Here is a 13368-nt window from a genome sequence, read left to right as displayed (position 1 = left end):
TGACAAATAGCATGGTTAACAGCATAACATATGCACAGTTATAAATTTTTGAAAAATTATGAAATAATCTACTAGTTTCACTCCTAATCACAAAATCGTCGGGGAATTGGAGTGGGGGTACCTTCTGAAAAGTAGGGATTGTTTGTTAAACAATCTTAAACTTCAGTTTTTCTCTCAATATTTTCAAGACAAAACTATCAACATATTGTATTTTTAATGCAGAACTTAAAAACATATCTTGTATCAAACTTGATAGCTTTTATCTTCGGATAAAATTTGACAGGACTTACCTACCCTTCGCGTTCCAGAATTTGTTCACCTCAAATCAATTTCTCTGACGAACAAAGTGTACCGAAAAGTACCAACAGAGAAATTGATGAATTTAAATATGACACCAAGTCCCCCTGCTGGAACCATTCGGGTTGATTCTTCTGTTCTTGCCCTTTCCAGCTCATCACAAATATAAATACTTATTCAAAATAGGTTACTGATTTTATTTTTACAGTGTGCGCAAAATGCATTATATATTTTATTTATTAAAACATTGAACTCTATTACATGATTATTCCATTTCATATATACGAGAATCCCCCCCCCCACCCCCCATAAGAGTGATGGTGCACCCATAAAATGCTATGAAGCACCCCCCCCCCTCGAAAAAGCAACATCATATACATTATAAATCAAAGTATCATATACATTATAAATCAAAGTATCATATGAATTATAAGTCAAATACTTTAATATGGTGTAAAAATACAAAAATATTTTATTAAGTCTTTTTTTTTTTTTTTTTTTTTGCTTTTGGTAAAATTGAGGCTCGTAAAACGAAAAAAATGAAGACACTTTTAAATACATACATGTATTTATTTGTTAAATAAATTAATACACATTTAACTAATTTAAAGCGTTTCGCTAATGCAAATATTTAAAGAGATATCGTCATTTAGATAATACTGAAGCACTATGTTCCTAATTAGAAGAGATAGTTTTTTTTTTTTTTACTTCATACAATCTAGCTACACTGTTTACAAGAGAATGAAAACATGCAACCTTAAAGACGAACTATCAAACCTGACAATTTGCATATTATAACATTTAATTCATAATGCTTGATACATAAATGTTCAGCCAAATATTAACTGAGATTGACACATAAAAACAAAGTACACAATAACACTTATTTAAATTTTTTTATATGAACTAAATCTCTTTAAAGTAATAGAGTTGCAAAGCGACTTACCTATTCGTCGGTGGTGGTCTTTTGCAGGCTTTGGTCACCAAAAAGGTGATTTTTATGACAGAATAAAATTCTGCCAACAAAAATTACCCATTTGGTAGAAAGAAGAAAAGTATCCAAGAAAAAAGTAAATTACCTACACAAGTTATGCGACGCAATGAATTTACATGGCGTCCTCTAGGCAGTTATTTGGTTTTTAATTTCAGTTTGTATTCCTTCCGCGAGCATGCGTCGAGAATTTGCACTTCGTACTTAAAAATAAGTGACATAGCTTCAAATTCAATCTCATGACGATACATAAGCAAGAAAATATAAGACTTTAAAATTATCTTCAGTGAATTCATGCGAGGAACAAAACTTCTACTAATCCCCTTGATGAGTGTTACTTCGCATACATGAGTCAACACTTGTTTTCATTGCGTGCTTTCGAAAGTTTCAGTTTAGATTTCTGCTGGACTATAAAATTGCCGTGTAATCTGCGCATGCGTCGACTCTTACTTTCTTGCTAAACGGAAACGTTTCTGATTATAGAAGAAAACTGCGGAGGGCGTACGAATCTGTGTATTACGGAAAACTTTTTTATATATTCAGAGAGTTTTCCGAGATTTTTTACAGTGTATATAAAGTCCTCTCAAAACTGGAGGGTATTGCTCCTTTGCCCCCCTTCCACTATAAACCCACCCATGCTCTTCTGACTATTCAAAAAAGAAAAAAAATGATTTTTTTTATTTTTGGAAAATGTGTTGTTACTACATAAAGTTCTCCCAAAAGTGGGGGGGAATTGCCCCCCCCCCCCAATAAATCCGCCCATGCTTATTCGCTTCCTTTGGGAGCTTAAATCAGTTTGGACGAGCCGCGATCAAATTAAAGCTTATACACGTTATAAATACTGTCAGTTAATCTTTAAACTGGGTGCGAAAAATATTTTTTTATAACAGTAAGAAGTCTCCATTCATGCAACTTGTGGCAATTCAGGAAACTTTTTGACAGCGATACTTGATATTTCCAGGAAGTGTATAAAAATCATTGAAATCCCGAGACGTTGCATGAAAATACTCAGTAACGTTTCGGAATTTTTTACAGTGAGTATAACTTATTTTCTTTCTTTCTTCCCCAACAAAATCGAACGGCATCTGAACATACATTGTTTTAACCTAAACTGTCTCGCTTTGCACTTAGCGCGGTTTTAGAATGATGATTTATTGACTTCGCTGTTTTAATTTTAACTAAGAAAAAAGTAAATAAATTCATTCATGTGTTTCATGATGGTATTTTAATTGAGTATTTGTTAATCATAAATTTATTTTCTTTAACTAATCCTAAATAATAATTCAATATTTTTTTTAAATAGTTTTTGTTCTCAACAATCGATAAAATCAAAAGAATATGTTTGGATGCGTATTGGAGTATGATATAAGCGTGGTGGACCTCCGATCGTGGACCCCCCCCCCCCACACACTGTTTGAGAAATTCCCGTGTGCGCCAGTGATTATTAGTATTATTACATAATAATAATAAAAATTATTATTATTATCATCACATAATAATAGTATATAATAATAATAATAATAATAATTTTAATATAATAATAATAATAATAATTTTAATACAATAATAATAATAATAATAATAATTTAAATATAATAATAATAATAATAATAATAATAATAATAATAATAATAATAATAATAATAATAATAATAATAATAATAATAATAATAATAATAATAATTTTAATATAATAATAATAATAATAATAATTTTAATATAATAATAATAATATTAATAATTTTAATATAATAATAATAATAATAATAATAATTATAATAAATACAATGTTAATAATAGTAATAATAATAATAATAATAATAATAATAATAGTTATTATTATTATTATTATTATCATTATTATTATTGCATTTATAATAATAATAATAATTGTTATTAATATTATTATTATTGCATTTATTGTTATTATTATTATTACACAAAATAAAATAATAATAAATAATATTAATAATATAATAATAATTTTAATATAATAATAATAATAATAATTGTAATACAATAATAATAATAATAATAATAATAATAATAATAATAATAATAATAATAATAATAATAATAATAATAATAATTATTATTATTATTATTATTATTATTATTATTATTATTATTATTATTATAATAAATACAATGTTAATAATAGTAATAATTATAATAATAATAATAATAATTATTATTATTATTATTATTATTATCATTATTATTATTGTATTTATAATAATAATAATAATTGTTATTAATATTATGATTATTGCATTTATTGTTATTATTATTATTACACAAAATAAAATAATAATAAATAATATTAATAATAAAAAAATAATTTTAAAAAATATTAATAATAATTATTATTATCGTTATTTATTGAAAAAAATTTTTTTTGAATGGAATTAAAAGTACTCACTCGAATTATTTAGTCCAAACTTCCCGCAGCCTTCAGGTTTCTTTTCATTAATCGTGAGATCCATTTTTGTGCAACTGAGCGAAAAGCCTTCGTCCTTCTGCACGAAATTTCTTTGCATAAGAAACCAAAAGGAAAAAGATTTCTCGCGTTCTTAGCGGACCTTCGGATGTCTATCCGAGAACTTTGTATTTCTACCCGCGCATGCGTGACGTGAAACGTCTCCTCCATGAGATCTATTTCGCAAGTCTCAATAATAAAAATGCTTTCTCTTTCTCAGTGACTCTGCAGGTATTTTATTATTAGCTATCCCAACAATGGCGCTGATAAGTGGCGACGACACCTCTATAAAATATCCAGGAAGAGTTCGCTTGTTTTTTCGTTTTAATGGCCTTTCTTACTTATTTATGCCATTGAATATGACAGTGTGGGTGTGTTGGTTTCGTCTCTGCAATGTTGGAGTCACACCGCAGTGCGTAGTAATTCCTACACGCAAACACTGTGTCACCTGCTGTCACTGAGTCCCCAGTGAAAAGTCACGGCAGGCCACTGTGACCTCCCAAAAATTCATTCGGCTAAATTCCATTTCACATAATGGAGTCGCTTCCAAAATTTTAAAAGTATTTTTTTCTGCAAGAGCATGCTTAAAAATATAGGATCTGACTATTTTTTAAATAATTTGTTCAAATTTAATATTTTTAAAAAATTACTTAAATCAGTGCGCTTTCATTGTTTACGTTTCTGTCGTGTGACATCACAAATGATGAAATGCCATTCAGTGTTGCCATTCACGGAGAAAAATGTTTAATTCGCATCTTTACTCACATGTTTTGGCAACGATATGGTTGATAGCATGCATAGAGTGCAATATTTAATTCGCTTCTTGATTATCATAACGTGGAAACGTAGTAGAAAGATGTGCCAAATTGCATCATTTGTGACGTCATAAAGACCACGCCTTGTTTTCAAAGTCGGACACCTTTAAAAAACTAATTAAAAAACAACTGTTGGGAAAATGAAAGTATTTTTTGCGTCCATGATTTTTTTTTTCTCATTCTATTAATTTCAGTGACTAAAAGTAGTACTTTTGACTGAAGGAAACAACCGCATTGTCATTCTTCATCAACATTTGGAGTTTCATTCGGCAAATTGAGAGTTTCTGCCCTTCCAAAAATTTTAACTACGGGAAACCCCTCATTTAATAATTCGAAACCGTGATCGAGGGGAGGTCACGGGAGGTCGCTGCGACCTCCCAAAAAAGTTCATATCCAGCTAATTTTGTCGGCCGATTCGACAAAGTTGGGGACTTAATGGGGTGGTTTCCTTCAGTCAAAAGTACTACTTTTAGTCATTGAAATGATAGAATGAGCAAAAAAAAAATTACATGGACCCAGAAAATACTTTCATTTTGCCAAAATTCTTTTTTTAAATTAATTTTTTAAAATGTCCGATTTTTCAAACAAGGCGTGGTCTTTATGACGTCACAAATGATGCAATTTGGCACATCTCTCTACTACGTTTCCACGTTATGATAATCAAGCAGCAAATTAAAATACATCGGTTTAACACAGAAAAGTCATAAATTGTCAGGACCCGAAAGCGTCAGTGTCATCTAGTGAGGTCATGATCTGTGCTTGGTCAGTCAGGGATAAAGCACCCTTGTTGCTTTCGCTATGTAAGACTCCCTTATGGCTCTCTTGTCATACGGCATTCTTTTGAATGACGATTTTAACTACGTCTTAACTCTACGTCTACGTTTTATTAGTAGGACTTATGTTAGAAGCACCCATAAAAATCATGTTAGGGCTTATTTTTTTAATAGTTCGTATCTTTGAGAAAATATGATATATCCTACTGAGAAAAAAATTCAAAAGTAACTACATGAGAAACTTGATAAATGTGTGAAACAGAATATTTTACTCTCAAAATTACGAAATATCAAATTTAAAAGTGAAAAAAAAAGGAGTGCCTAACAGCCTCCTTAAATAATTTTTTATTCTTACTTTCCAAAGGCAATCCTACACTGTAAAAACGGTTCAGAAACGTTCCTGGAAAATAATGGGCAGCTGATGTGCCCAATTTCTGCCAATAAGATACCTTACAAAAACCAGGAACGTTTTCCGCTAAAATTCAGTAACCTTTCTGAAAAATGCAGAAATCTTCCCATTTAAAGCCAGTCGTGTTTCTGGAACTTTAGAGTAAACTTAAGTAGGTATAATATAATAGCTTGGAACCTTCCTGGTTTAATAAGGAAGTTCCATAAGCAGTAACGCAAATTTAGCCAAAGCTACGCCTAAATTGCAGGCAAGTATTACTCGCTTGCAAAGCAACCTGGTTCATACTGATTCGCTTCTTTTGAAAGTTTAATCAGCATGGACGAGCCGTGCTCGAATGGACTCCGATACACTATATAAATATGCTCAGTTAATCTTTAAACTGGGAGCTAAAATTAATTTTCGCTACAGTGAGAAGTCTGCATTCGTGCAACTTGTAGTAAGCCAGGAAACTTTTCGACAATGATACTTGATTTTTCCAGGAAATGGATGAAAACCATTAAATTATCGAAATGTTACCCAGAAATACACAGTAACGTTTCGGAATTTTTTTAGTGTACTGATCTCTAAGATTAGCTAATTAAGGGCCTTTTAGCTTGCAAACTATACGATTTTTGAAAAATTTCCACGTTTTAACACATAATAGGATGGTTGGCAATGTCTGAGAAATAATGCATTAGGTCTGCAAATGGTGAGGAGCCAATACCAGTAAAAAAGTGAATTAAAAAATAGAGAGATGTGCACTGGAAATTAAAATTAGGACTGCATAATTAACACACATAGTAACGTTTCTGATTAAAAAATACTTTATTAGTAAAAAATCTTCTTTTTAGCAAACCAAATTAGCCGTTTTCAAGTCTACTAGTTTTTTGCCCTTCAAGCTGTCCGGCTCTGCACAAGTTCCTCTTGTGTTCAATGGGAATTTCTTTTCCTTCAGTATCCACGATATCCGGCAGTCGCATCTTAGAGGAGTTTCTGGAAATTATGAACAAATGAAAAAAACTTACACTTAAACAATACATTTGAAATCTTTATTGCCGTGAAGCAAAGAAAAATGCGGTAACCCAGTAGTTTCCAATCTGTGAAGTGCACCGCCCTAGGAGGAGTAACGGGGGGCAATTTTTAACTGGGGCCCCGCAACTCTTGCTAATTTCTCATTTTTTGTCACACACACACAGGAAGGGCGGGCGAGCTTAAATTTTTGGGAAGGCGGAAATTTTAAATTTTTCCGAATGGAACTTCAAATTTGGCCTATGAAAGTCGAAATTTCTCCGAATGATAATAATTTGTAGAATGAAACTCTCCAAATTTCGCCAAACGATATTTTTGCCGAAAGGAACTTCAAAATTCTCCGAATGTTGATAATTTTGTCGGATGAAACTTCAAATTTTGCGGAATGGAACTTCATATTTTGCAGAATTGAACCCTAAATTTAGCAGAATGAAAGTCCAAATTTTGCAGAATAGGAATCCAAATTTTGCCGAGTAATGATAATTTTATCGGATGAAACTCAAAATTTTGCTCCGATAAAAGATAAGTGTGCTTTTATAACAATGTGTTTTGCTCATTATCCTAATGCTTCGGATTTTCGCTTATACGGAATGTCTTTGGACCCAATTAGTCCGGACAAACGCGGTTGAACTGTACAGGTTTTTACTTTATTCTCGGAGTTTTAATCTTTGATCTGTACTGGGTGTATATTCGAAAAAAGGACTCATTTTGAATCATAATATCTGTGCCTCAGAGCCTGACAGACGTTGGCGATTTTCCGTTTATTAGTGCATTGTATGTAGAAGCCTATTCTACTGCCGTGTGCAGGTAAACGGCAGTATCTGCAGAAATGAGTTTTCGAGATATTTGAAGAAATGTGTGGTGGATTTAATACTAACAGTAGGAAAATGTTGGAATTAGACGTTTTTTTCGCGCCTTTTTTTCAGCGGAAACCAAACAAGCGAGCTTGTACAATAAAGATAATGTACAATAGATGACAAAAATGTAAGAAAATGAAAAATGAAAAATTTGTAGTTACTGCCCTTTACCTGCACACGGCAGTCTACATCGAGCTATGTGAACGTAATTCTTTCTAAAAAGATCCTTTTCAATTGTTTACCAGAGTTAAAAAAGCGCACGTCCCTTCCTTTGCATGCGTCAGAAAAAAAGTTTTCCCTCTCTCCTGTATAGTTATCACAATGTGACTTACGTCCTTCTGGCTCTGGGGTACAGATATGAAGTGTCAACTATGTAAAACACGTCTTTGCATTCAAAAAATAATGATTTGTATCATTGTTTCTTGAATGCAAAAAAACTTTTTTGACACATACACAGTAAAACCTCATTTTTCGACTTTCGTTTATCCGGATCAGTGGTTTATCCGCATCAAATTTGTAGCCTTTAAAAAGTTATGTTCACATCGATAAAGAGTCGAATGTTGCTCCAAGCCGCTTCTATGCAGACTTGAAATATGCCTCCCAGTTTCCCCACCTAAAATTAAAAGCAAACGCCTTGGGTTTAAAATCATAGATGTAAAATAATCAGATGCAGAACTCCGTAGCGAAAGTCAATGGCCGCCATTGAACAAACGAAACTTCAAATAGACGGGCAAAGGCGTAGCCTACGCGGATGCAACGCTGCTTACATCCTATCAGGCTTCCACAAACACTGTAAAAAAATTCAGAAACATTACTGACTATTTCCGTGTAAACTTTTGGGATTTCAATGGTTTTTATCCACTTCCTGGAAAAATCAAGTATCACTGACAAAAAGTTTCCTGAATGGCTACAAGTTGCACGAATGCAGACTTCTCTCTGTTGTAAAAAATATTTTTAGCTCCCAGTTTAAAGATTAACTGAGAGTATTTATAAGGTGCATCGGCTTCAGTTCGCTTACGGCTCGTCCATGCTGATTAAACTCCCAGAGGGAGCGAATAAGTATGGACTTCGTAGCTTTGCCAGAATTGCAAGTGAGATGCTTGATACTTGCTTGCAATTCTAGCTTAGCTTAGCTTAGCTTAGCTTAGCTGTGGCCATGCTTGCAGTACTGCTTTTGGTACTGTCTTGATAAATCAGGAAGGTGCCAAGCTGTAGAGACACAAAGGCTTTGAACGGAAAGATTTCTGGATTTTTTCAGGAAGGTTACTGAATTTTAGCGGAAAACTTTCCTGGTTTTTGCGAGATATGTTACTGGCAGAAAGTGGGCACATCAGCTGCCCATTATTTTCCAGGAACGTTTCGGAATCGTTTTTACAGTGAAAATTGTTGTGTGCATGCTCCAAGACACGCGCGTGCGCTCTTCGGACATTTGCCTGTCTAAACTAGAAGAGCTCGTTGTCCATGGAGCCGTTTTCTCGTAGTTGAATCTAGTTAATGCTACACCTATGTTTAAAATATTTACACAGGACCCGTTTATGAACTCACAAAGTTATCATTCGGCGAAATTTGGAGTTCCATTTGGCAAAATTATCGTCATTCGGGGAAATTTGGGGTATCATTCAGCAATACTTGGAGTTCCGTTCGGCAAAATTATCGTCATTCGGGGAAACTTGGGGCATCATTCGGCAAAACGTTTGAAGTTCCATTTGGTAAAATTATCGTCATTCGGGGAAATTTGGGGTATCATTAAGCAATATTTGGAGTTCCATTCGGCAAAACTATCGTAATTCGGGGAAACTTGGGACATCATTCAGCAATATTTGGAGTTCCGTTCAGCAAAACTACTATCATTCGGAGAAACTTTGAGTTCCATTCGGCAAAATTACCATCGCTCAGCGATATTCGGGTTTCCATTCTGCAAAATTATCATCATTTGGGAAATTAAGAATTTACGTCCTCCCAAAAATTTTAGTTCGGGGAGCAAATGGTTCTTTTTTTCTCTCTTGAACATTAAAAAAAAAAAAAAATTAAAGCCAACGCTTCGGGAATAAAGCGAAAATCTATGCGTAAAAATGTCCCATTTGTAAAAATAAATTGAACATTATCTATTTCATTTTTATTATGGTCCTTCAAATCATTCCGCATCTATATTTCAATCAGGAGTTCTTAATTTTTTTTAAGCAAACGACTACAAATGCGTGTACAATAATTTAGTTCCTGAATTGATCAGAGTTCGGCTGCATGACTGTTCGCTGCATTGTGCTGTCTCCTAACAAAGCGTCGGGTCAAAATATTACAATAGTTTATGGACATTTGCATGGCTCGTTTGTTATAGGACTCAAGTGCATCATTTTTCAAATCTCTTCTGATGTGACGTCGGTATTTCAGGCAGTAAACTATAGAAACAAATGTGACTTCTTTGATATCTAAATTGAAGAGGCTATCTGTTACCGTTAGTGTATAAAATTAGTTTTTTCATTGAATAACTGAGTATTTTATGAAATAACTTGACAGAATAACGATTATTTGATCGTTAAAGTACGAAATACGGCACTCGAAGTTCTCTGAACCGGTTCTAGCCGCTTTTAATCGGTTTTGGACCGCTGTAGCTGCTTTGCAATGACGCGTGTTTGTGTGTTTACGCTCCATTCCATTGCTAATAGACTTAAATTTAGATTGTGTATTTATGTTACTAAATTGTTAAAGTAAATTATATCATCGGCTTTTACTTATTATTGATCAATTAATTAATCATCCGAAATGGGGACAAAAAGCATTCTTCGAGACATTTTAGCTGTTTATCTGTTTATGACGTTTACAATTTCAAACAAAGGCAGAAATGTATCAAATGATATATCTTCCTTATCCTCATATATATAATAGCCAATGATCGACTAACGCTCCTGACGTCATCAACAATGAAACTTGCTGTAACGGCATGATAAATTGATAGTATGGTTTTGGTACTGTTTAAAATGCAGGGAAAGGTTTATTGTAACAAGGCTGAGCTGGATCCGGTAATTAAACTGTTTTACTGGTAAGACTGTGCCATTTCAGGGCAATGAAGATACGAAACAATGAACGCTATCTACTGGAGTTGAGGGTTCATCCACTGGAGTTTGGGTTAAAATTTCAACGCTCAAACTATTACCAAACAGGTAATGGCTTCGTTCAAATGTAGAAGCACTTTTCACTTGTCATATCTTGACGGGCGAATTTCTAGTAGATCAAATAATACTAGAGCAGCACCGTTACACAAATATATACTAACTAGCATTCCCGTACCCGGCATTGCTCGGGTAATGGAATTAGCAGGGGTTAACAGTGCTTGGTGCACCTAGTTTCGAAAATCCCCTATAATAATTACTTATTACCTATAACTTTTTCTAATTTGGGGAGGATCCCGTGACCCCTGAACTCCTTACATATATGCCTTTGTCCTTAACCGATCTTTAACTGTTATTAACGATCCTTTTAAAGTATTGATTATTTTTGCAAACACAGGCCATCCACATTTTATTGATATACCTATGTTTAAGCAAAAACTTCTTTGTATACAACATTTTTAGTTTTTTTTTTTTCTGGTGCTAAAATTATTAAGCTGCTTGATGAACTGACTTTGGAGAAAGCTACATAACATTGGCCATGTGCAAAAAAAGTCTTCTCTTAAATTGGTCCCTGCTACTTTTAATGTCTGTCCTTGTGATTTATTAATGGTTATTGCAAAGCAAACTTTAACAGGAAACTGTACACTTCTAAATTCAAAAGGATAGTTCGCCTGTGATGATGTTCTTAAAAACTTCGTTTCTAGTTTTGAAGAAATGAAAGCAATAGACAGAAACATTATGATTTGACTTGAGAAAAGCCTCGAAGAACCCGTGAGAAACAAAAACAATATCAAATTTATAGTTCGCTATCGACCAAAAGTTGAGATGAAGTACTGAATAATGATTTGAATGGAGGAAAGCCTTCGAAAATAAGGGATTTGAATTCAATGACAGGTTTTAATTTCTCAGAAATTAAGAGGTTTTAATTAATTTCTCCCGAACTAATTGAGATTTCGAAAAATCCTTTCTTAGTGGTTACTTTCGTAATCATGCGGACATGCCTGCCAAATTTCAAGTCTGAAGCTTCAGCGGTTTCGGCTGTGCGTTGATATATATATGTATATATATATGTATATATATTATCTCAGGACATTGATTTTTATATATTAAGATATTATAAAGAGAGAGAGCGAATTTTTGTATGTTTATATGTTTGAGGTAATCTCCGGAACCACACACTAAAAACGATTCAGAAACGTTTCTGGAAAATAATGGGCAGCTGATGTGCCTAATTTCTTCCAGTAAGATAGCTTGGAAAAATCAGGAACGCTTTCCGCTAAAAGTCAGTAACCTTTCCGAAATTAACCTTGAAACCTTATGGAGACGCTCGAAATCTGCCCTGTTAAAGCCAGTCATGTCTCTAAAACCTTTTAGAAAAATTACGTTGGTTTAGCGTAATTGATTAGAATCTTCCTAATTTACCAAGGCTCCATAAAAACCAGAGCGCCCAAGGCCAGGGCTATGCAAGAGAGGAACAAAGCATATCTTCTGCCTTGTAACACTGTCGCTCTCCATTGACATTTTCGCCCTCTTTGGGCGCTTAGTAAATCTGGACAGGCCGTAAGCAACCTTAGGCCGATACACTGAATAAACACGCTCATTCAATTTTTAAACTGGTTGCTAAAAATATTTTCCACAACAGTGAAAAGTCTGCACGAGTGCAACTTGTAGCGATTCAGGAAACTTTTTTGTGATGATACTTGTTTTTACGGGGAAATAGGTGAAAACGTGGGAAATTCCGAGACGTTCCGCGGAAATAACCAGTAACGTTTCGGAATTTTTTTACAGTGCACTGAAGCTATTTGAAAAATTCTTTCACTACATGAAACGTGCGATCCTACTGAGTGACATAGGCTATTAATAATGCAAAAATGTATTTATACTAATTTTTAAACCAATAGTCTTCGCTACCAGTTTACGTTTCGTACTGCTTTGTTCTTATACACGTAGAAACACCCAGCCGATTGTCCCGCATTGGTAATGAAAAAGCGGGTGAAGGTCCTCTTTCAACTAAATGCAGGCGGAAGGAAACACCATACCAAGAGTAAGACCCGCTAAAGCCTTTACATGTGTTTGTGGCCGCAGAGGATTTGGTGTATAGCGTTCTACTAGCCTTGGACATTGCAAACCATTTACAGTCAAAGAATGTTTATACTTCTAAATTTATTTAAACGAATAATAACTGAGAATCGCTTTGGCTAAATTATTTCTTGAATTGAAGTAGTGCAGAGAGACTATAAAAATGCTTGTTTCTAAAAGTTGTCATTTCGCGTGCATTTCGTGCTATTATTCTTGAAGGTTTTATTCATACTAAAAACCGAAATAAGAAACATCTGCTAATAAATTCACTTAAGTACATTTAGTTTAGAAAACTATCAACTCAAAGAGTAATTGCACATAATTACCGTACATTCAAAGCTATGAGCTCAAACAATAACGAACAAAGAACATTCTGTAGGAATGAAATTGAACAAGAAGAGGAAAAAATATATATAAATTATTTGGAGAAATATTCTTTTTGATGACCGCATTTAAGCATTTCAAACGATATAATTAAACAATATGGGTCACAAACATACTAATAGAAGGAAATTGCCAAGGAAAAAAGTAGAGGTATGTGAAGTAGAGATCG

General features: G+C 33.5%; 2 protein-coding genes across 2 annotated transcripts in view; both read right to left on the bottom strand.

Annotated features, from left to right (window-relative positions):
- The window catches only part of LOC129227375 (synaptic vesicle 2-related protein-like), a 133219-nt gene extending 129395 nt beyond the window's left edge, over positions 1–3824 (bottom strand). The window contains exon 1 of the mRNA XM_054861924.1: positions 3711–3824. Within this exon, the coding sequence (XP_054717899.1) occupies positions 3711–3774 (64 nt within the window). The 5' untranslated portion in view covers positions 3775–3824. The remainder of the gene's footprint in view (positions 1–3710) is intronic.
- A 2740-nt stretch (positions 3825–6564) lies between these two features.
- LOC129227954 (carboxypeptidase N subunit 2-like) overlaps positions 6565–13368 on the bottom strand; it is a 35771-nt gene continuing 28967 nt past the window's right edge. The window contains exon 4 of the mRNA XM_054862579.1: positions 6565–6736. Within this exon, the coding sequence (XP_054718554.1) occupies positions 6591–6736 (146 nt within the window). The 3' untranslated portion in view covers positions 6565–6590. The remainder of the gene's footprint in view (positions 6737–13368) is intronic.

This window comes from Uloborus diversus, chromosome 8 (genome assembly GCF_026930045.1).
Source record: "Uloborus diversus isolate 005 chromosome 8, Udiv.v.3.1, whole genome shotgun sequence".
NCBI lineage: Eukaryota > Metazoa > Arthropoda > Arachnida > Araneae > Uloboridae > Uloborus > Uloborus diversus.
The sequence above is the reverse complement of the archived record's forward strand: the minus strand, read 5'-3'. Positions and strand labels throughout refer to the sequence as shown.